Source organism: Leptodactylus fuscus, chromosome 1 (genome assembly GCF_031893055.1).
Source record: "Leptodactylus fuscus isolate aLepFus1 chromosome 1, aLepFus1.hap2, whole genome shotgun sequence".
Classification (NCBI taxonomy): domain Eukaryota; kingdom Metazoa; phylum Chordata; class Amphibia; order Anura; family Leptodactylidae; genus Leptodactylus; species Leptodactylus fuscus.
In genome coordinates this window covers 151,772,662-151,798,464 of record NC_134265.1, presented here as the reverse complement: position 1 = coordinate 151,798,464, position 25,803 = coordinate 151,772,662, and the positions used below count along the sequence as shown (strand labels likewise).

The 25,803-nt window shown below is 38.8% G+C and overlaps 1 protein-coding gene across 1 annotated transcript; it reads right to left on the bottom strand.

The window, feature by feature from the left end:
• Nucleotides 1–375: 375 nt before the first annotated feature.
• On the bottom strand, nt 376–25,715 carry LOC142209319 (aldehyde dehydrogenase 1A1). The gene is made up of 11 exons (XM_075278282.1): nt 25,579–25,715; nt 25,356–25,485; nt 25,210–25,271; nt 22,492–22,620; nt 20,966–21,079; nt 19,516–19,618; nt 18,127–18,311; nt 11,326–11,490; nt 10,596–10,753; nt 2,240–2,314; nt 376–805 (listed from the first exon to the last, which is right to left on the bottom strand). Exons 1-11 carry the CDS (start codon nt 25,651–25,653, stop codon nt 733–735), a joined length of 1,269 nt encoding a protein of 422 aa, XP_075134383.1. The 5' UTR covers nt 25,654–25,715; the 3' UTR covers nt 376–732.
• Nucleotides 25,716–25,803: the final 88 nt, after the last annotated feature.

The following is a 25,803-nucleotide window of genomic DNA, read 5'->3' as shown; positions in this document are numbered from 1 at the left end:
GCATAAACTAGGCGAGGCTCATCTGGATGGGGATGTGGGCATCCTGTAGAAATTGGTGTAAATTATAGAACAGCTCTACATTAGCTTCTTTTTTTAACACCTGGACTGCAAAAAGGTATGCCCAACTTTTTACAAGGTATGCACCAATTAATACATGTGGGATTCTTCCTTGAGTGCGCAGCAGAAATACACAACCTATTTGACATGGTAGAGAAATGCCATGTAGAGGGTATAGAGCATAGCTAGGGAAAATTACATGCCTGGCACTCCTTGCCACCCAGCACATGGGGCATATGTTCATCATACAAAAATAAGAAAACTCAAAATACAGTAAGTAAATAAAACCATTACAATTAATCCATAAAGACATTTTTTTTTTTATTGGTGTTCAGACTCCAGTTGCAATGTCGGTTACATACGGCAAATTATTATATTTTCTTGGAAAACAGAACTATCTTCTACTAATATCTGCTGGAGAAGGAAATACATTTACAAAACCTACAATTACCAGTTTATTGTTATGCCATGTTGATTCATACAGTAATATAGAACAACAGATTCATTTCCCGGTAACAGTAACCTACATGAAACATAAGTACAACTATTGATCATCGTACAGACATGGTCATTAGCTTTTTTTTCTTTTTTATAAGCACCAGAAAGATCTGTATAATGTTACTTCACAGACTTGACAGGAAACTTTTTGATATTGGGGAAAGGTACTTCACATTTTTAAGAATTCTTCTGTGGGATCTTCATGGTGACTGTTTTCACTTCAGTGTAAGCATGTAGGCCATATTCACCCCTGTGAAGACATAATTTTTACATATCACAATATATCACAATAAGTGAAGACAGACGTGGATAGTCGTCAGATTGCTGGAGGTCCAACCACAAGGTTCCCTATTAATCAGGAGAATGGGGGACTAAAATTCCCTCATACCTCCTCCATGTGGATGGAGAACCAGTGCACTTACATGACCAATGCTCCATTCACTGGTATAGCACTGAAAGAGCTGATGTAGATTGGCAGGAGGAAGTATTCAGTTACTGTTCACACTGCACATGCAGTTTGACAGAGGTGGGCCCTCAGCTCAGACTGGTGCAACTTGGCTCACTATATACTGTTTTGCTTAGGTTTTATTGCCTATTATGTTATGTTTGCATATGACTGTGCAATGTATTAGTTACTTTGTTCAGGTGATTGCACAGCCATTGCTTTGGGAAGTTTCTGGAAATCAGATTGCACGATGATTTAATAGATGTAACAGTTTGCACCTAAGGGTGCATTCACACGGTGTAACGTGCCGCGTGATGTGGCACGTGTACGCCGCGTGACCCTTTGCGTGCCGTACACGCTCCCATTCATTTCAATGGGAGCGGGGATCGTATGCGCCGCGCTAGTTTGCGGCCGTGAATAAATGCACGGCCGCAAACTAGCGTGGCGCATACGATCCCCGCTCCCATTGAACTCAATGGGAGCGTGTACGGCACGCAAAGGGTCACGCGGCGTACACGTGCCAAATCTCGCGGCACGTTACACCGTGTGAACGAGCCCTAAGAGTTGCAACCTATTGATATTAGGGGCTGCTCAGGCTACCTATGATGGGAAGTGGAATACTATTTGAGATCCTGTTCCTGTTCTAGGAGTATAAATGAGATCGGGCAGCTTGTTGGGGAGGTGACTCATTGCTCGCAGATCTGCGTGCAGGGTCTTGTTAGTTTGAGGACAAGAAGGCGCATTGGGGACCCTGAGACAACTGATTATTCCTGGAATCAGAGGCACCCACCACACTCTACATATCGGTGAAACAGGTTTGCAGGATGTAGTTGTTACATCTCCTGCACTAGAGAACTACTCTTCACTATTGTTCAGCTGGTGGTGTAAACATCTGCTACCCAGTAGTGAATTCCCTTGTGTCAGTGTTATCCTTCCTACGCCAGGGAAGAGCTCCAGTAGGCAGATGTTCCATGAGGGCAGACGAGGCAAGCTGCACACCATATTGTGCATCATTCCACAGTGTGGTGGTAGATACGTATAGCTTAATCTATATAAAGCCAAGTGGCTCATGGCATCAGGAACATCACACTTGGTGACTATTATCAAATGCTATAAATCTCACAAAAAACCTTAGCATTATTATTACTACTATTATTATTGTTATTATTTAGACTGTTACTCTAGGTACCGCAGTTCATTTGCACACTATATTTATAAGCCGTATACTTGATAACTTACATTTCACGTCCATTTCCTGACATCTTAAAACCTCCAAATGGGCACTGAGGGGACATGGCACTGTAGCAATTTATCCTGTAAAATAAAATGCATATACATAAGGTCATTTTCATCTAGTATATTTCATCTTCTAGAAAATTCCAGTTTGCTTGACCACATCAGTGCACAGTGCCTAGGCACTCACCGACTGTATTCATTACAGCTTGGTGGGCCTGCTCTTAAGTAGAGTGTTCTCCGGGAATACATGAAATGGCTAAAACAGCAATGCACTAGAAATGCTCTAAATTCTGTATAGACACTCTCTATTTAACTTAGAAAGAGAGGTGATACATACTAAATGTTGAAAAACAAAAAAGCATCAGTTTGTAACCCTTTGCAGATATGCTGTTCAGTAGGTAACCCTACTCAACCCAAAGCTACTTTGGCAAGCCACAAAAAAGATGGTTGGAAACCATATATTGCACTTGAGCCATCTTAAAGACAACTGGTGTATAGTGAAATAGAGTACACATTTGATATTACTGGGCACCTTGAATACTTTGATTTTCTTCTGGCATCACATCAGAAAAATCAGTATAGTATAAATTTCCTTTGGTGGCATGAGCTGATTTCTGGAGGACCATTTTTAAGTCATCTCCATAGAAATTGTCTTTATAAAATGGATGCTTAAAATCATTTAAATCTTATCTTGGAGTAAATAGCTGCAGCGTGAGAGACGGATTTATATCATATAATGCATGTCTTGGGGAAATGAATAGGATGTCTATGATCCTATATATATCCAAAATAAGTAAGGACCAGTCATTAATATAGATTGGCAAAGTTTGTTCTATGGGCGGTTAATTTTATTGCCTAGCAATATTAATGAACCATTCTTGGCAAAGTGGTTAATTTCAATCACTCATACCATATTCCTATGATACAGTATACGCCAGTTGAGTTAGTCTATGAAGAGTTCTAGGAATATGCTAGCAGTGATTCAGACATTTGATATTGGCAACTTTCAAAACCTCCCTTACTCATTCTCCTCTCTGAAGTTCTGCCTCGCTGCTTCATATGAAAGACATGAATTGTCACAAGGTGAAAACATTATCTCATTGTCCATGTTGTAAAGCATATTCCTCTCTTCTACTTTGACATGAAACTCATTTATCATAACAGGTATTTTAATAACATTTCCTTTCTGAATTGATATCCTGTATTTGATAAAGATTTGGAACGGACATCAAAGGGTATATTTATAAACAGGAAAAGGTAGACTGGTACATGATCCTTCCTATACGAAGCATGAAAGGTCTACTTGTTGATAGGAATAACATTTCCATCAACTGCAGATAAAACCACTGATGGGAATAAGATTTTATGTTCTAATTCAATTTCTAAATTACAATTTCAGAATAAATGTGTGTTTGAGAAGATGTTTGGGAAAATATTTATTCGCAAAGTACTAAACCATAGATTCATATGAATCTAGGAACCTGACTATCCCTTAACTGGTTTAATATTCTACTATTAGGGCCTCTTCACACGGAGGATACTCTGGCTGATTCGGAACGTGTAAATGTTCCGAATCAGCAGCGTTTAAAGCAGGTCCCATTGCTTTCTATGGGAGCCGGCATACGTGTCCCCATAGAAATGAATGGGCTGCTTTTTCCCATTCATTTCTATGGGGAGCGCGCGCATGCCGGCTCCCATAGAAAGCAATGGGACCTGCTTTAAACGCTGCTGATTCGGAACGTTTACACGTTCCGAATCAGCCAGAGTATCCTCCGTGTGAAGGGGCCCTTACTCATACTTGCAGCGATCGAATGATTCTATCAATGATGGATTGTGATTTACCAGCAAATCTCACAGCAAGGACCAGAAGATCTCAATATTAGCTCATAAGGCTGTTTTCCTGTACAGAAAACAGAAGTGAAAAACTCATTCTTTATGGGTTTGTAGGAAGGAAAGTGAATGGAAGGTGCAACGGTAGAACAAACACAAGTATCTGTGGATGCTATCATTTTTATTGAGGTATCTGACAAAGGAACAGGGGCATAACTTGAGGGGGTGCAGAGGGTAAAGTCACACTGGGACCCTGGAGCCTTAGGGGTCACATAAGTACTGGCAACAGTATTGAGGTTGCAACTTCCATCTGTCCCATAAGCCAAGGAGACCTACAGATTCTCCTAACCACACTAAGGCTGATTAAATTCCTTAGCACCAGTAACCATCACTATCAAGAATTCACTGTAGGGATGAGGTAGGGGGCCCCGCACAAAAGATTGCAGCGGGGCCCTCAAGACTTTAGTTACACCACTTCAAAGGAATAAAGAAAATTTCCTATAGAATCCTCCATGTGCCACATGTCCCATTCCCTAGTATTCTGGTAGGATAGTTCACCTAATTAATTTTCCACAAAAATATATTTATAGTCTAAAAAGAGTGCCCACTTATTGCCTTACCAGTGCAATAGCTTATAGGTATGGTACCAATCTCTACGTTTTAACATTATGTAAAGTTTAGGTTCAAAAGTTTGTGCTGAATTATTTTCTCCTAACTCTTGATAGTGACTGGAGTTCAACATGTCTAAGACTTCTTTCACACAAACAATTTTTCCTATCTGACTGTGAAAAAAGCAGTCAGGACATGAACCCATTGTAGTCTGTACAATCATTCACACTTCAGGTTTTTTTTTTTTTCATGAGCTGACTGTCAGTGAGAATAAAAACGTTCCACGGACTGTTTTTTTTTTCTTTTTTTCTCTGTTTGACATAACTCTTCAAATCTTTGGGGCCATGAGAAAAAAAAACAAAAAAAAACACAACAAATGCACATGGATGTCATTCCAGTATTGTACGTGTTTTCTCCGTACATCCGATAGCAACATCTGTTTTGTTTTGTTTTTTTGCAGATCAAAAAAAAAGATGCCACATGGATTGAACTTGGATCAAAAACTGAAATACACCAGGATGTATCATGTCTGTTTTTATAGCCCTCAAAATGGATTTGTCATGTAAAAGTAGCCTTAACACAGTTTCCTGTACATGTAATGCTCTGGCTGCTTACAGCTGACTCTAGGGGAGATTAGGTTGTTTAGGGCATATGGTGCTATTTTTAATAAGCTCAATATATAAGGCTTTATTCACACCTGCTTTTGTATTTCAGTACAGAGCTTCTGTCACAAATGTCACCATATTTCATGTAAATGATATTATTACAAGTAGACAGTCAATGAGAATCTGCTCAGTGCTGGTGGTTTTCATTGTTCAATAAATATAGCAGATATAAAAAAAACTAAAAACTTGATAGTCTTCAGTAGTTAATATTTTCCTTATACTAAATATAGCAGAGCAATGTTTCATCTGTAATGAATATGAATGTGAGCATGCAGTATGCAATAAGCACCTAAGCACCCTCTAGTGGTGGCAAAATTGTACCACAAGTCTAAACAGAACTTGTAGCTCTGAATCAGAAAAACACATGATCTGGTTACAATATACAGTAGAAACATAAAGGAATCAGCACTAAATGTTTAACTTGTGTAGAAAAAAATCGAAATGGTGTCCATTGGTATTCTCTTTAAATGATAGACAATATAATATTGTCAAAAACATTTTTGGAGGCCAAGAGTGTAGGTTTGCTTCAGATCACAGTGACAGGTAATAAAATGCTGGATTAACAAACATTTTTCACCCAGAGGACAGTCAGGAATTCTCCATAACGGGAACAGAAGGAGAATAATGAATGACATTGGGGGCTGGGGTATGGATGGTTGTATATTAGAAGAGTATAATTGCTGGAAGATTACAGAAAGACCTACAGTATCAATGTTTACCCTCAGAGCTATCTGTTGGCAGCGTCATTCAACGCTTATGACTATGGGAAAATATGTGACCTTCTAACATCACTATCAAGCAAACAATCCAGGAAGCCAAATAAGACTAAAGGCATCAACTTTATAAACTCATTTGACTTAATTATAGTCTATTTGTCTTAGCTAGAATAAGGTGCTTTATGATGTGGCCATTCCAAAAGCAAATTTACCATTGTATTTAACATACCAGCAATACAAATAACACATGACACAAGATATGTCAATATAATGTCATGCGTGTTGTATAAATTTGCATGATCAGAAACACACGCAGTTCTCCATCATGCTGCATGAAAAACATTTATTATATTTCACTATACAGTATGTGACAGAGAGAATGAATGCTAAGAGATGTAGAAATATAAGAATATTAAGAAGGTGTTTATTTCCCATACTCCTCAAGTAGAATCCAACCCAGCGTTTCAGTTCATCACTTGCTGCTTATACGTTTTGGGACCATACAGGGTAAGTTTAAAACAAAGAAAAGAAGCACTATTATATTTTATATGTTCATTTCAGTAATAAAAAAAGAACCTTGCAGGATGTCTGAAATGTGCATAGTCCGCTTAAAAGGGCTTATCCAGGGCTATAATACTGCATTATACTTTCTCTTTTCAGGAAGTAACATCACGTCCATTGGTCTCATGCTCATGGATGTGATGTCACTTCCTAAAAAGAGTTGGTGCAGCTCAGTATCATAGTCCTTGATAACCCCCATGGAAATCAGCATGTCAACCAGCACACCACCAGAAGAGCTGAAGTGCAGTGTCCATCTGAGATCCTATTTAATTTTATTATACAGTCTCTCTACTCTGGTATTGTTCCTTTAATCTACTGTACAACACACAGTATTTATCATGATCTGCGGCTATCACTGAAGACGAATGAAGGTCAAAGATGAAATAAAAGATATCAGTGTTTTAACATGAAAGGTTGGATCTTTTATCATCTTCAGATTAACTCTCATGACCTGTGTGAGAAAATGTGATCTGTGATCTGCAAATGAACCTTTATACAAACAATTCAGGTTCACTTAAGGTTCCTACTTGTTACTGCCAAATAAAACTACAGATAAAAACTCTTACACAAATCACCAGTATGTAATAGCTAGAACTAAAATGTAGGTAGTGCTTTGCTTTACTGCATAAGCAATCCGCAAAGCTAAGGTAAACCATTTACACACCATGACATTTTTACCATAAGTGAAAAGTCTTGGCATAGCAGTTGAAATGATAAGCTAAAAACAAAAATGTAATAAAAAATGCAGTGAAAACTCATCACATTTTTTTCCGCAGCAATTTTCACTGAATTTTTGCTGCATTTTTCTCAATTTTTTTTCCTTCCCCTATTAAATCTATGGGGAAAGTATTTGCGATTCTGCAACTTAAATTAACCTGCTGTGTTTTTCAAAAAGTAGCTTTTCTGCAGTTCTTTTTTCCCACAATGTGTGGATGGGGTTAACCAAAATCTCATTCACTTTGCTGCTACTATAAAATGCACCATTTTTTCTGCTGCATTTCTGCAAAATGTGGGGGCCTTAACCTTAAAGATATTCTGCGTATTGAAGGAATTTCCTGCAGGAAATGTGTCCATGATAGGAAATCTATTGTTTTCTGGAGGATTAATATTATCCACCCTTCTTAAAACATGTATAAGCTCATTCCAAAGTAAACATTTGTCTATCCATACACTGGCAAGCATGGTAGGCTGTATGCTCCGCTGCTTACACAGGGACATATTATTAGCATCAAGCAGAGGGATGAGTGCTGGCTGGAAGTGAAAAATTAGAATATTATCAGAATAGGCCATATACCCAGGTTACTGCTGCATTTATGGACACCACTGCAACTGCCTGTCGTACCCATCCCCAGGTGGCCTTTGCCTGCTCCTAGCCCATCTCACTCAGACATCGCTCCACCTCCTCTGCCAGTGTTACAAGTGTCAGGAGCAGTAAAAGCAGCAGGCTCAGTACAGTATCTGTAAGATGATAAATCAGAAATTTTTCAGAGCCAACTGGAGCCACAACAGGCAGCTGCCATGCAGCGGTGACACTTGCAGGTATAGTCATACCTAGTCTATACTAGGCAGCGTCTAACTATAGTCTAGCAGATAACTCTGACCACATAGAATTCTGGGCCAATACGTTAGAGCAGTGGAAGGAGCTGGCCCAGTTTGCCATGCGAGTTTTATCTTGTATGGCCTCAAGTGTTATGGTTAAGAGGGTGTTCAGTGCTGCTGGTGGCGTTGTAACGCGTAAAAGGACAAAAAATGTCCACAGGTAGCGTGGAAAAAATGACTGTTAACAAAATAAATCCTCAGTCCGTGAGGATTTTCAAATGGCTCCCAATAGTGGTGTCTCTATCTCCCTTTATCATCATCTTCCATTTACTGTACTGCTGCTGATGCTGGCTGTTACTCCTAAACAGCTACCACCACTGCCACTGTCAGATAAGTCCTGTGGGCTGGTCCATCTTATTATGCCCTAGCACAGATGTTGCTACAGCTACTACCACTGCCACCATTCAGAAAATCATGTCCTGCAGCCTGCTCCATTATATTATGCCCTGCTGCACTGCCATATATGTTATTATTAGATGAGCGAACAGTAAAATGTTCGATATTCGATATATCGTTTCGAGTAGCCCCTCAATATTCGACTACTCGAATCGAATATCGAACCCTATTATAGTCTATGGGGGGAAAATGTTCGTTTCAGGGGTAGGCAACATTCGATCATATTACACTTACCAAGTCCACGAGTGAGGGTCGGGCTGGATCCTCCGAGAAGTCTTCTCCGTGCAGCGTCCCCGCGGCATCTTCCGGCTCTGAAATCACTCTGCCAGGCATCGGGCCTGGGCAGAGCCGACTACACATACCCGCACTACAAGAAAATGTAGTGCGGGCATGCGCAGTCAGCTCTGCCCAGGCCCGATGCCTGGCAGAGTGATTTCAGAGCCGGCAGATGCCGCGGGGACGCTGCACGGAGAAGACTTCTAAAGGTAGGAGAAGAAACAGCGTTGATTGGCCGACTGTATAGCATTCGGCCAATCAATGCTGGTTCTGCAATGAACTTTTCCATTCAAATAGCGAGTGGTACTCAATCGAGTACGAGTATTTTGAATACCGTAATATTCGATCAAATACCTACTCGATCGAGTACTACTCGCTCATCTCTAGTTATTATCACAGCTGCCTAGTGCCTACCACCACTCAGGAAGTCATGTCTGTGACCTGGTCCACCATCACATTCCTCTATTCCATAGTGTTAGCGCCACAGTATTGTTATAAAAAAAGATAAATCCATTTTGATTTTACATCTGCTCCCATAAAAGGATAACTTCATCACTTTTCAACATGGCTCACAGCCAGAAATTTGTCTCCCGAATAACAATAAGCTCTTGCTTTACATACAAGCCATCAAAACAGGCTAACCTTTCTAGAAAATCATTGTTTTTTGCAATAAAACCACCACGTTTGTCTAAAAAAAACACGGGCAAGGGCCTTTTCTCCCCAAAAAGAGTAATTTTTTGAAGCGTTTTAAATGTTAAATGTGTAAAAGTCAGTGACAGTGCAGTATATGGTTAAATCCGTATTTTATATCCACCTCTTACCATTCATTTTTCCAATAAACATACATATTACTTTCTCTTTGATGTAACTTGGATGTGTTTGACTTAGAGAGCTAGAAGTTTGAGAGATAGGTTCCTAGGAGACCTACACTATGTTTTAATATCAAAACTACCCAAACCCCACACAAGAAGAATCTTGAGAGGTTCATTCATCATTAACCCTATGTTTGCCCGTATTTGTAGCTCGTTCCATTTGTTCAATATATGAGTCAGTGTAAATGACATAGATAGAGATCTGTGTGTCATCTATGCCATTTTTACTGACCCTTTCACTGAACATGGTCGTATGAAGGTGGCCTTAATCCTACATCTATTGTTTAGCATCATGCTGAAAAGATCTATCTACCAAGATTCTCCTTGATTTGGAATTTGCCTGTACACTTCCACTGCTGCTCTTCTAGGTATATAGGATGCACACTTAGCATCTTACTGCTTTACAAAGTCATTGATATTCCACTTCGATCTCTACAACTACCGATATTCAATGTCCGTTTCGCTCATCATAAGTTGAGAGCAACGAACATTAAATAACTGAAGCACACAGAGCCCCCTCTGTCTGGTGTCCATCTACATTCATCTCCATGTATGAAACATGACGGAAGCTTTCTTACGTCATATTTATTTTTACATTTCTGATGTAAGAAAATGTCCTGCATGCGGAACTTTTTCTTCTGTAAACAAATAAAAATAGTGTCCTTCTTATTTTACATTATAGTCAATGGGATCGTACGCAGATGGAGGGGCTCGATTTGTGACTATTACTCTATTACCGTTAACGTTCGTTGTTCTAATCCTATGACAGACGAGAGTGACAGACTATAATAATGGAAATATGAACATACACTAACATAGAAAATGGTTTGCTTACCAGACAGTTCCTGCCTGAAGAGCAGTAGAAATAGTCATTGCTTTGTCAAGGTCTTTAGTGAAAACTCCGGCGGCCAATCCATACGTGGTGTTGTTTGCTCTCTTTATCACATCATCAATATTGCTGAACTTCATAATTTGCTGTACAGGACCAAATATCTATGGACAACATGCACAACAGATTTACATATCAACAAGAACCAAGAATCATCTTGAGGATATCCAGAAAGCAACCTAAGAAACAAATCATTTAAATTGGGAGTGTTTATCTCTTTCTCTTTCTTTTGTTCTGTACCCAGAAAGATATTTGCATAAATAAAAGTAGCCATAAAAGAATATTTGACCATTTTCCTATTAAATTTAATAAAGTGAGAAAGTCTATCAGCTTCCAAAAGTAAATGTTGTTTAGAACTATGGAGTCCCAGCAGCAGAACCCCACAGTAGAGAAAATATATTTTAGGTTCTCTGCTCATATTCATAGAATAGGGCACTGAATGGTATCCAAATTTCCCAATAAGGTTTGTGGGTAAGTATTGTTATTATGTTATGTGCACTGTTCATTTCTGAATAGTTGTTTATAAGTGGAGGTATCCTTTAAAATCCATCTTCCTTCTAAGCTTAAAAGAAAGTCTATCAAGGTAGAGGTCTCATAATTGTGATACACGAAATGAAAAAATGCAAAAAGTTAACATGGAAAGGATGAGAAAATTCAACTAATTTACTGAACGTACCTCTTCTTTGGCAATACGCATGTCATCCTTAACATCTGAGAAGACAGTAGGCTGGATGAAGAACCCTTTATTGCCCCATGGGCCACCCCCACATTGCAGTTTTGCCCCTTCCTTCTTTCCACTTTCAATTAAATCAAGAATTCGGTCATATTGTTCCTTGTCAATCTGAAGAAGAGAATTAGAAAAAATGTATGTTTTTTTAATTTAAATTTCATTTGAACAAATCTGTAATTACAATGTTACATACAAAAGTATTTCAGAGTTTTTAATAATTTTAAAGGATTTATGCTCATCTCAAAAAATCACTACAAAGATGGGAATAGCAGCCTGCCTCCCATTGAATTAAAAAAATAAAGCGACGTGCCCTTTCTTGAGACGCAACACCTCCCTCCTGAATAGGCCCATTCATTTGGGTCTAATCCAGAGCGGAATGCTGCGACTGGATGCCGATGCACTGTATGCACTGCACCGGCATCCAGTCACGGATACCCATTTTTTGAACCGGATCCTGCGGCGGCCTCTGCGTCAAAATCCAGTCCAAAATACCCCCATGTGAACCTGGCTTTACTCAGCTGTTTCGGTAACTCCTACCCTGGAGATTAAGACTTGCAGCTAGTTATTCCCACCTTACCAGTGATCTTCTGAGATGAGAATAACCCTTTAAGTAATGTAATTGCCAATGAATTGTACTAACATCAGAAATACGAGACGTGACACAGCATATAGTTCTTTTTCACTACAATCTCAGGTTTCTTTTCCATTTTTCCATTTTTTTTGTTACTTGTTTATCCTGTAACTTGAACCACAGTACATAATGCATAATCTAGACTCAAGACAATGAGAGTGGCTAGAAAAGCTTTATGCTTGACTGCAATACAAGTGAAATTACTCCCTTGAAGAAAATAGTAGGCCTTGTGCCTTTCTTCTATCATACATTTTACCTCTAGTCACTACTTTACAGGCTTTATCTGGATGCGTGTTGTCTAACTGTATCTGCACAATGTCATTAATGGCGATGTAACACAACACTGTCTGCTCACAGCAGAAAGTTAGGAAGAAAATATCAGCTGTATAGGGTTTCGTTCTCAACAAGGACGTAGGAGTAAAATATTTCAAGCATGATATGGTTTTATTCACTTCTTCTCCATGCAAAAAGCATACTGCCGTAAAATGTAGAATTACACATTCAAACTACTAAAGATAACCCATGTTCAAAGGCACAGAGCCGCTAGACTGAACCTCAGGTGGGAACGCAGAAATAGTTTTGAATGTAACCTACAGAAAGGAGTAAACTCTATTAAAATTGGATGCATGGGACCACAAAATGTATAGTAAATCTGATACCATTATATCAGTAAGTTATGCTCCAATTTGATGGCAAATTTGTCTGTACTGTATAGCTGATAAGCCAAAAAGGTTCACGTAAACATGTGATCCTTATAATGGATCAATGTTGCCCATCTGGAAGCTTGGAGGCTGCATAGGTCTCATTCACCTAAATAAATTGTGTGTGTGCCTAGCAGCTCTTTCACTCACATGGAATCCTTGTAAAACCCCTTTTTATAGTTTGTACTAAATATGTTGCCTTTACTTGTCCATTTGATGTTCTGACACCTGTTTTTGACTGCTGTTTGTAGAGCATTTTCTTCGTTTGATTTTATATTTAGTTGTAACATAGTTTTCTTGAAAATTAAAAAATAAAAAGAATGTGAAGTGTGGTCAGTGGCAGAACTGCGTAGTGGCTGCTATGGTGATCTTTGGGGGCCCAGTGGGACCCCTGCTGCATTTGTTTAATGGTCATTGACTGTTAGATTACACCAGTAAGTAACAACCTCTATTTCCTGTTCGATCCCTGCTCCTATCTACGGCTGTCTCTGGTTACCCTTCTGCTCTCCAGGGAGAACAGTAAGTACCACATCACATTGCTGAATAGAGTCAGGATGTCATGGAGGGGAAGTGGAGGTGACTATGGGCAGGTACGGGAATCAGTAAGTAAGGTAACTTTACTTTTTTTTGGGGGGGGTTGAGTTTTTGTTGGGGGAACCTCGAAAGATTCATCTTTGTGGTTTCGTTAAGAAGGATCATGTCCGAAACAAAAATGCTATTATTATACTCTGGGGTCTCTTTAGACTTCAGTGTATAATGAGGGGAGGCCCAGAGGAGGTGAAGAAACACTTTTTGTTATGTTTAATCACCTCCCCTGGGACTCCGCTCATTACACTCTGCAGACTGAAGAGACCCTAGAGTATAATAATAGTTTGTTGTGGTGAACACCAAAAAATTTCAGTTTAGCGAACCTGAAATTTTTGCAATATTTGTACTGAATATCGTAGGGACTATTATGAAACATTATAATCTGTGGAGGGACCACTATGGGATAGTGTACTGTGTTGAGGGGCTACTGTGAGACATTATACTGTATGAAGGCCACTATGGGACTTTATACTTTGCGAAGGGGCCACCGTTGGACATTATACTGTATGGAGGCCATTATGGGACATTATACCTGGTGAAAGGGCCACTATGGGACATTATATTGTGTGGAGGCCACTATGGCACATTATACTGTGTGGAGGAGGCCACTGTGGGACATTATACTTTATTGAGGTCACTAAGGGACATTATACTGTGTGAAGGGTCCACTGTGGGACATTATATTGTATTGAGGCCACTATAGGATATTATAATGTGTAGAGGTGCCAGAACATAGGGAACTTACGATGTGGGGGCTAGTAAAGGGGGCACCAGGAAAGGTGGGCGCTATGGCATGTGGGGTGAGAGGGCCCAAGTGAAAGGTTTGCTATGGGGCCCAGTCTTTACTAGTTATGCCACTGTATGCAGTCTTTTGATGTTGTCAACGAGTGCCATTTAGATTTACTAATATTGTTGATATGATAAGCCCCACATTACGAAAACACAGCGATAATGATGGCTGTGAAGCACAGCAGAAGAAAACGTTTTACAGTACCAATAAAGTCAAGTAAAGATTCTGGTTAATCTCATTTCACATCGCAGAAAAAAAGAGCTGTGGAAAAGCTGTATTTTCAAAAACACATCTGTGGAATAATGAACATTTTCCCTTTTGATTTAATAGGGGAAGAAAAACCTTGATGCCTCTTCAGTACATTTTTTCTCTGCAGTGTGAGAATAAACAGGTTTTAGATACACCAGATTTATCAATGTGATGATGCTGATAATAATTGATTGTAGCACACTGTCTGGGCCAACATTACTCCATCTATTTTTTGGTTTGCTTTATGCCAAAATTTTGATGCATGATGTATCATCTTAAACCCTCCCTTTTTGAAGGAGGAGGCACAAAAGTGTCTAAATAAAATAAATGCAGTGTTAGGCTGAAGTCCCACATCATAGAAACACAGCTTTTTTTTTTGCAGATTTTGCTGCGTTTTTTGTTAGCCCAAGTCAGGAATAGATTGAGTAGAAGTAGAAGGGAGAGGTATATGAGCTTACTATACTGTATATTTCCTGTTCTTTTTGTAGCCTTTTTGTAGCCAAAATCTGCAACAAAAGAAGTTGCAACTTGGTAATGTGGGGCCTAAGGCTATGTTCACACTAGCATAATTTAATCTGTCATGGAATTAGAACAATAGATGGAAAATTTGACAGCTCATAGGAAACAGGTGGTGCACCTTCTTATGAATATTTTATAATTCACTCTAATGTAAAAACAAATATGGAAGCTTTCTTCCATTTAGTATGGTTTTATTTGAAACACAAGCAGAATGTTTTCTGTTTGTAAAATATGGTTATTGAAAATGGAAGAAAGCTTCTACATTTTAACATTAGGTTGAATGATGAAGGTACACCATCCATATCCTGCATTCTGTCAGATTTGCAGTCTATTGTTCTGATCCATTGAAACAATGATGTGCATAATTTGCACCAAAAATATTAATGTACATGTCTTATCTAAGACATGTCCATTAATATTTTTGGTGCAAATTATGGCAGATATTTTCATTAGTAAATCTGTCTTTATATATTTGAGGCATACATGACTGTTTTTAACATACTGCACTTCTTGGTGGTTAACTGCTGTTTAATGGAAAGTAATGCAACATTCTCAAATAAGAATATAAAATATAGGATGTCTATAGCTAGATAGACTAGAATAATAATAGCTAGAATAATATATAATTGTGTAATCTTATACTTCTATTGAATAAATCAAAATGGTACCCGTATCTGTCTCAAGAACAGGGGTCCTCAACCCCGTCTCATGGGTGCAGTGACTTCCCCTCCTGCTCAGCTACTCTTGAAAGCCCACAGAAGGAAATGGAGAATACTATGATTGCCTAACATACTCTCCACACCCTGCAGGGACAGAGATCCCAGGTTTTAAGTCATATGTGGGTCCCATAGGTGAGGCCCATGGCTATGGGGCATTTATCACATATCCTGTGGATATATCACAAATGTTCCAAACTATATGTTGTTTTTGAGCAACTATCACCTTTAAAATGCTCTGCAGTCTGTATGATTCATGAATATGAATTGTATAACAATCCTATACATGAATATTTTAATATACACACCAAACCCTTAAGGAGGTATTGTTTTTTTGCATATGAAAATAGGCTTAATGCATTTGTGAGAACTGAAGGGGCCCCATATCAGTGTTAAAAATTCAAAGGAGACTTAAGTCTTTAAAATTCCTACTGGAAACTGGCCCAAAAAGGGCATTTATATTACTCTCTCACTGCTGCTTGTTAAATCTCCATAAACAATAGGCTCAGTTTTACTATATAATCTCTTTCTGGAAGACATAGGCTTCTTATCTCTTTTTTTTGTGAAAAGATGTACACAACAGCATTCAATTGGTAGCAGTTCAAGCAGCGCAGTATATTTAATTGTGTTTAGGGCAGGGGCTGAAAGCAACACCTTGGAGACTTGCCAAGAACCAAACTAGTTATTTTCTTACACATTTGATCCCTGAGCATAGAAAGCCTGGGAACTTGGCAAATTTGCATAACAGCAATATATCAGCTCTTACTTGAATGTATAGTTATAATACCCTTTAGTATGATGATGCACAGAATGAATGATTCAAGACTTACTGGTGTGGAATATATAACAAAAATGTGCAAAATGTTCTGTTTTTATAGAAATCCTGTCATCTACTATAATGGCAAGTAATGATACATACGGTAAATTTTTTTAAAAAAATAAGTTTCCAGCAAGTTCAGATAAATTCCTTAAAGCTAAGGCCCCATGTAGCGAAGCACAGCTAAAGAAACGCTGCATTAAAAAATGCATCATATTTTTACCGCAGCATTTTTCACAGAATGTGTGCAGAGTAATAGGTGGTTGCAGCAGGATCGTATCCGTCCAGCAATGTAATCCAGCCGAGATCTTGACAGCACTTTCTCTGGATAATCCAGAGGATAGGAAAAAATCACCTGGGCTCACCAGAGTTGTCCAAAGAGGTGCTCTTTATTTATTTCAATCCATACACCCTACGAGTTTCGGGGAAATGTACTCCTTTTGCCAATGTAAACAATGGAGGATAAAAGTATAACCATACAAAAAGTTTTTTATAATATGATAGAATTATTTGTCAACATTTATTTGTTTTATATATTAATTCTATATTTATATTCTTGCATGTCTTCCCTAATTGAGGCACTTTATCTATAGCCACTTTCTCTATATTTAAATATGGAATATAGAAAATTTAACCAGTGCAACACAACCATCCTTTTCTTCACAGTTGCCAGACGGCATCTCTAGCATGCACGTTCCGTACCTTCTGGACACACATGCGTTACAGCTGTAGCTTATCCTTCACCACATCTTGGTTTAGTGCACAGGCACGGTGGCCCTTTAATGGGGCAAATGCATTGGCACTATAGAGGGGTTGGCCGAATTCCTAGTGCACAGTAAATCCGGGGAGCTTGCTAACTGGAAACCTGCAGACGCTAATCGACCCTAATGATGGAAGAACGGAGGGTACTTGTTATGTAAGCTTTTAATCTAACACTTAGCTTGGTCTAAATATTTTTGTGTGCCTGTGATCTCATGTTTACATCTCTACTTTTTTAGCTCTACTGTTTTCATAATGTGTGGTTGTAGTTTTCTGAGGGCCCCTCCTATGGGGAGAAAACCTTGCTATGTCATTGTATATAAAAAGCTGTTTGTATGGTTATACTTTTATTCTTCATTATTTACACTTGAGAAATGGGTACATTTCCTTGGAACGCTTAGTGTGTATGGATTTTAATAAGGAGCACCTCTATGGACAACTCTGGTGAGTGCAGGTCATTTTTTCCTATCCTATGGATTATCCTGAGAAACTGCTTTCTCCCTAAGTTAGAACTTTAATGACCCTCTTCTGCATAACATACTAGTCCGAAGCGTGAAATACAGCATGGTTCTCTTTGCATAACCATTCAGTCAAGTATATATCTATACCATGAAATAATGTTCTTTGCAAAAAATTCAGCTTTTACTTTTCATGTAATGAAACAGTTAATTGGTCACTATTAAACTCCAGTCACCCTGAGTGATCCCCAAATCTTGGTCGTGAAGTAACTATTTCCACTCCAGGTGATGTTTCATTGCTGTTCAAGTGCTGGCAGCACTTTTCTCTCCGCATTTTTTATGCGGGGAAGAGAACAGAATCCCCGAGAGCAGATGTGAACCAAGCCTTAGATAGCTTGATAAATCTCCAACAATGTCTCCACAATTATTGATTGTGAGCCCACCACTCCCAGTTGGTTAAATTCAATGTTCGTGACGATAATGAGAAAGTTAAAAAAAACCAAAAAACCCTAAATTTACCTGTGGACCTTGCTGTGTTACAGGTGATAGGGGATCCCCTAGGACTCGTTGTTTTGCTTTCTCAACACTTCTGCGCACAAATTCGTCATAAATTGGTTCTTCCACAAATATTCGAGATCCAGCTATACAACACTGTCCTTGGTGATAGAACAGCCCTTGGTGGGCCTGCTCTATTGCATTGTCCACTGGGAGAAAGTGTATATAATACAAATTATTTGGGAAATAGATGAACCAGCTGTGATAGTTTCAACAATGTTAGTAAAAAAGCTATCATAAGAGTCACGCATAATAAGTCACATCAATATGAGTCCAGCAGCTGAGACCACAGTGATATGGAGAAAAATTATTTTACACTGGACCCTTTAGGACATGGCTAGACAAATATGATTGATGTGTCATTAAAGGCAACCATCAACAATAAAAAAATAAACCTAAAATTATTTTTTTTTTAGGAAGTGGCTGTAATCATGTATAGGGAATAAATCCAGTGGGAATAATAACATAGAATAAAGGGTCAATGCACACTGCATGATAGCAGTGGTTATGACAGTGGTAATCAGGTCTAAGGCTTTATGCATATGGCTATTATATAGATCCATAAAAAAGTCAGCATAGTCTACTATGGACATACTGTATAGTACATCTCTGATTGTATAGAGGCACAGTGAGGCTTTACATTGTGTCCTGCACTACTCATAGGATTCACGAGAATAGGAGCCACTGACGCATGGGCTGCAAAATAGGACAGCAATAGGACCTGTTCTAAATAATGCGGTCTGGACTGTTGGCCCGTACACGGGGCTGTGAAATTTAGTCGTGTGTACAGGCTCATAGAAAAGAATGGGTCAGTGTGCTATCCGTGAAATACATGGATAGCACACTGACCATGGCCACGGGGAAGGATGCAAAAGCACACTTGAACTATTTGCAATAGTCAGTGTTCTTCTAGTTAAATCCTTTAGGATTCAGGCACATAGCTGTAATACCGTTATATTTTGTGGGTCTTACATAGAGATGCATGAGCTTTTTTACTGAACTACAGTATGCCTCCATATGAAATTAGAGTTTTATTCTGTCTGGAGCAATACAAATCAAATGTATGGTTGTATCCTCCTCTACAAGGAAAATACTAGGAGAAAATATCTAAGTACACAATGAGCCACCTGGAACTGTACTCAGATTGTGCATAGTGACTATATGGCTTTGTACTATTGTCTCCACGTAACGTTAATACAGTACAGTTTACATGTGCTTGGTTCTGTCATGTGCCTGAGCCCCTATAAATATCAATATTTACTCATGACAACAGCATTCTAAATGTTTAACATAAGATTAGTGATATTAATAATCTTAAACTATGAACAGTAATAATAACATAGTAATACTAACAGTCGGCATCAGCAAAAATAATAACTGGGCTTTTTCCTCCGAGCTCCAGTGTAACTCTCTTAAGGTTACTCTTTCCAGCAGCTTCTTTTATTAGCTTTCCAACCTAAATACATATAAAACAGATATGATAAATAATACGTACAGAAATCTTTTCTAACTCTTTACAACGTAAGCAGATATACAATAGCTATTGACGTATAGATGTAGAATAAGTAGCTTGACACTTAACAGATTACATCAACTGCTGCAACCTTACATAGCCACTGTGAAGTGGAAGGTGAAGATGTCTCAGCCCAAAGTAAGGGTATCAAGGATTTTGAGGTCAGTAGATAGATAGAGGTCTGTAGATATTTTGGTGTCTTACACCACCACCTTGATTCTTGCAGTTTAAGGCCTCATGCACATCACTGAGTTTGCAGGTCGAGGATCTCCAATAGGAGGTTTGATGCTCCACTCCGTTCTGATGGTTATAGAGCAGGTCCTATCCTGCTCTGTGACATTACAACGGAGCTGAACAGAACCCCAATTTATGTCAATGGAGGATGGAAGCCACTTGGATGCCATTTCACTAATCTGTCTCCTCCCTTGTTGTACGTACACACTCAGTTGTATGCATGTAGCCTACTGCATCTAAAAAGGTCATGGGAATTTTTCAAAATAGCTATACATGCTTGCCATGTTTAAGTTCTCTAGGTGGTTTAGTGGTTAACAATGTTGCTATGCAGTGCTGGAGTCCTAGGTTCTAATCTGACCAACGACAACATTTGCACAGAGTTTGTATGTTCTGTTTGTGTGGGTTCTTCCCACACTTCAAAGCCATGCAGATTTTAGATTGTGAGACCTATCTGGAAATTGACTAACAATGTCAGTAAAGAGCTGTGGAATATATTGGTGCTAATACAAGCAAGCAAAATAAATAGGTAAATTGATCCTATAATACTATTCTACAATTTTTTTTTTGCTGATCACCCTTTACCATAGCTCATATTTTATAATATACTATATTCTACATATACTGTATATTGTTTCTTTTCCCTACGTCTTGATTATTGTCTTCATGTATATTAGACGCGAGTGAAAGAAACGTACATTGGGTAGGCTTCTGTGGTCTTTATATGCTAATAAATGGCATACGTCTATATCATCCTAGCACTAATATGGAATGTATGTGCCTAGAACAACTTTTATAAAGTTATTATTGTTTTGTGTTGTGGGATGGTATACTATGTAACTGGTTTTAATACACCTTTCTTGTCATGTCACCTTTCAACATTTTATCTATTTTTGTTTATATGTTTTATGATTAATGTTTAAATAAAGAATTGTATTTTTACCATAGATTTGATGAATATACCAATATTCTGTTCAGACCTGTATAGCATTAAATCTAGTTCACATTGGTTGTGAACCAGATGCTTTGCCAGTGAGATAAGTGAAAAGAAGGTAATACCTCAGTTGAGCCAGTGAATGCAACTTTATCAATGTCCATGTGATGTGATATGGCTGCTCCAGCTGTGGGACCAAATCCAGGGATAATATTCACTACTCCGGGGGGAATGCCTGCCTGCAAATCAAAAAGAAGGGGAGAGAAATAATAAAGTCATATTCACCAAGTGTGTATCTATAATTACAAAATGTGATAAAAGTAATAACATGTAGTAACATAAAATAGAATTTGCATTCAAATGGCATTGCAGAAAAAAAATATCATCTTTAACTTGCAGTTTGTAGTTTTACAGGAGCTTGGATTTGGCTAGTATAGAAAAGTAAGGGAGCCTTCACACGGAGTTTACGCTCCCCTCATTATGAACGTAAACTCATTCAGAGTGAGCAGCGTAAAAAACAGATCCCATTGACTTCAATGGGTGCCGGCATACGCGCGTATCACATTGAAAGCAATAAGTAAAAAAGCCTCCCATTGATTTCAATGCGTAGCGCACGTATGCCGGCACCCATTGAAGTCAATGGGATCTGTTTTTTACACCATTCACTCTGAACGAGTTTACATTCAGAATGAGCAGAGCGTAAACTCCGTGTGAAGGCTCCCTAAGCCATACAAGGTACATGAGATCAGATTCTGTTGGTTTTTGGCTAGAGCAGCCATCCATCGAGTATCTTGTAGTGTTGTTTCTACAATTTGCAGATATGGCTCTGTTATCTTTGGAGACCCATTTTTATGTAAATTGCAATTTTATTCATATGGAGATGGTGAGAAAAGTGTTTTGGGTTTGTGCAAAGCACTTTTCTCCCCCTCTCTGCATAAAAAGATAATTTACATGAAAACATGGCTTCAAAACTGAATGACAGAGGCATATTTGGAAACTGTCATTAGGTTTATAACCAATTTTCTGCTGACAGACTCCCTTTAATAATACAACTGCAGTGTTTGCGGTGGTTTCTGAAGAACAGTCATTTAACTATTTGTAGTATATCTTCAGTTTCTTGGGGTATAGAAGCCTTGATGCTTAAAGGGAACCTGTCAGGTATTTTTTTTTACCACAAACAGACCCCATAATGTGCAGGATGAAGTAATTCCCATTCCATTGCTGCCTCTCTGTAATCTTTCTGGAAATCTTTCTGTAATCATATGGAAATGAATGTAAGTAGTTATGGAGGGCAGGGAGTAGCTTCGGCCTAGTCATACTGTCCGCTTGCTAATCATACCCTCTGGGCCTGACTGGCATCTCCCTGGTGACACAAGGAAATGAGGGGCTGTGAGGGAGATGGAAAGGTATTTATTTGACCCTGTATTTGACGGGGTCACGTTATGGTGTAATAATCACCTGGCAGGTTCCCTATAACTTTATTCAGATGCAGATAGGAGCTTGATATGCAGTAGTCTATGTTCACTCATTAGACGCAGGTATAGACAATTACATACAGTACATTATACAAGGTTAGTTTTGCTACTGTTTGCAAAACTAAAGCACACACTTAATCAGCCATTCTATTTGCTTTAGTCCAAGTAACACATACCTCTTTTATTAAGGATCCCATGTACAGAGCAGTCAGCGGTGTTTGTTCGGCTGGCTTGATGACAACTGTATTGCCACAGCAGAGTGCAGGTGCAATTTTCCAAGCAAACATTACAAGTGGAAAATTCCACTATGAAAAAAAAAAAACATCATTACTATGACAAATAAAATGTTTGAAATATTTTTACAAAATTTCAAGATTAACAAATACTAGTTTACTAAACCTAACCAGAGTTAAATGCTATCTATGATATAGCTTGGGGAGAGACCACCATATAGGTGTGTGGAGACTTATTAAGCTTTTAGCACTCCACTTCGCAAGGGACCATGGGAAGAATATGCAAATCTGTCTTCCATGATGTAATTAGGAAGTCAGCTGCTGCCTCAGTGTTGCAAACCAATAGAGGGCGCTCACTGGAATGTGCAATACTATAACCTGGTAGAGGTGAGAGGCTTAACCCTGTCTAAGCCTCTCACCTCTACCAGGTTATAGTCTTCTCTACATCGGGCTGACCAGATGCAAGTACATCGAAACGGCCGTCCTCAATTGAGAGACTATACCTGGTAATAATCCCAGCATCATTGCAAAACAAAGGCCTCTTGGAAGGTCGAGCATGATGCGAAAGGGAGCAAACCTTTATTGGGTTATTTCACTGAAATCCTGTCTTCCTAATTACATCAGGGAAGACAGGCTTGCACATTCCAGTGAGCGCCCTCTATTGGTTTGCAACACAGAGGCAGCAGCTGACTTCCTAATTATATCATGGAAGACAGATTTGCATATTCTTCCTATGATCTATGATATATACATACATAATTAATATCTGTTGACTGTTCTTCATGCACTACTACTAAATGACCTTATGTACAGCGAGAATTTTGAACATAGATAAATCAGGTGCTTCCCAAGGCTTTAGGCTTCCTTTCAGCTCTCTAGGACCTACCATTTTCATCATATTCACAAAAGCAAATATAGCGACACTCTCTTCCACATAACATCAGATGACCCGTATTAACTAATAGAAGTCTACAGATCCTTCATTCTTAGCCTTACTGGCATGCACACAGTTTCCTCACTGGCATACACAAAGTTTTAGAGCAAGTTTAAAAAGTTTAAAAACCCAGCCATTTTTGTTTTACACCATAACAACCTAGCAGTATAATCACAAAAGCAAATATGGCATTATCTTTCCATAACAACCCAGGAACATATTCACAAAAGTAAATATGGCACCACTGGCTACCACATCAAGGGTTTTACTCCAAATAATAACAATAATCGTCATAAGGAATCAATTAACACAATAGGAGGGTCCTACTTTCAATATCTTACAATATATGAAACATATCACATCAGATGACTTGTATTAGCCAATAAAAGCAAGTGCGTCCTTCATTCTCAGCTTCACTGACATACACATAGTGTTACACCATGTTTCCATAACAACCCAGCCATTTTATAAAATTTTGGCCTAATATCAGAAGGAAACCAAGTTTTTAGCCACACACCCAAACAAACTAAGAAGACTTGTGTGAAGCCAGGTAATTCTACTAGTGACTTATACACATATTAATGCTCGCTATAGACACTAATCTTTATTCTTATTTTTTTGTTATAGTCTGATGAAATATTTATAGGTGACGCAGATATAGACTTTTTTTGAATGTTGGTAATCCTGTTGGATTGGATTTTCTGCTCAGTCAGTGCTGATTTATTATTCAGTAATTTAGTGACCCATACAATTCCTCTTATTTAGTAATGTGGCTCTCCAGTATTTTGGTATGGTTCCTCACCCTCTGCTGCTTATTGGTCCCTCAAATAGTGATTCTCTGCGCAAAAAGCCTTGTGCATGCTGAAACTGCCAGTTCCTCCACCATCCATTGTAAACAGGGGTGTGTAAAGAGGAGATTTGGAGATACTAACTTATGACTAGCAGGGAATAGTATTGCGCCCACTTTGGACAAGGTGACTAATAGTGTTTGCCTCCTATGTTTATCCCTTTCCTCAGTCCACTGTGCCAACTTACAACACTTTTTATACTTTTTTCACTGCTTGAATGCATTGGGTTCAGAATAAGTGTGTATGACTAAGTTTTGTGTATTAGTCCCCCTTTTGGTATCTGTTTGGAAGTTTAGCAAGTAGAGGGGCAAGGAGATAGGAGTAAGGCCTCGTTCACATCTGTGTCGGTAATCCGTTCAAGGGATTCCGCATGGGGAACCCCCCCCCCGAATGGACTCCGGAACGCATTGGCAAGCGGTGTGCAGTGAAAGCACATGGACCCCATATACTATAATGGGGTCCGTGTGCTTTCCGCACGGTCTCCGCACGGAACATGCGGACAGAAAAGTAGTTAACAATCTACTTTCCTGTAGACACTCATGCAGACACCACGCGGAGACCACACAGACCCCATTATAGTCTATGGGGTCCATGTGCTTTCACTGCACACCGTTTGCCAATGTGTTTGGTAGTCCATTCGGGGAAGTCCCCATGCGGAATCCCCTGAAAGGATCACAGACGTAGATGTGAATGAGGCTTAACACATGACTGTAGGATCAGGCTCGATTTATCTTCCATCAAACCAAAACAAATAAAAATCTAAAATTGCATCTGTACCTGACATATAAAAGCTAGAATTTTTAAATAGATACATAACCTTTTGTATATGGCGTTTCTTTGACATTCAATTGAATTCTGTTACTTATATTGAATACTTACAGGGATTATTTGACCACATACTCCAACGGGTTCATGTCTTGTGAAAGTAAAGAAATCTCCATCTATAAGTGAAAGAAGGTATAGCTTAGTACTGAAAATGATTTTTTCTTTTCTGGATGACATTAAGTATCTTTAAAACAACATACCCATAGGTATTGTACGGCCTTGGTTTTTGTCTGCCCAACCTGCACAGTAACGCAAGGATTTAATAGCTCCAGGCAAGTCTGCAAAGTAAGATGACGTAAAAGTCTTTCCTGCGTCAATAGATTCCAGAGTCTGAAAAAGGTCCAATCAGTTCATTTTATTACAAATATATATATATATATATGTATAAAATGAATATTGCCATTTTATAAAATAAACACTTACACTTAGAATCATGATGTCCCGTTCTATGAGGTCTGCTAGCTTATTTAACAGTTTACCCCTCTCAGAAGCATTCATCCTGCGCCATGGTGACCCCAACTGGAATGCTTCTCTTGCTGCTTTCACAGCTATATCTACGTCTTCCTAGGAGCAAAGGAACATTAGGTTAACAAATGGAAATAATAATTGCCTGATCAAACATAAAAGAAAAGAGTATATATGACTGCA

Coding starts and splice junctions, on each gene's coding strand:
- LOC142209319 (XM_075278282.1), bottom strand. CDS start 25,653: ATGAATGCTTCTGAGAGGGGTAAACTGTTAAATAAGCTAGCAGACCTC. Junction 25,486..25,578: donor GGGACATCATGATTCTAAGT/GTAAGTGTTTAT, acceptor GACCTTTTTCAG/ACTCTGGAATCTATTGACGC. Junction 18,312..19,515: donor TATTTTTGCTGATGCCGACT/GTTAGTATTACT, acceptor ACTTTCTCCCAG/TGGACAATGCAATAGAGCAG.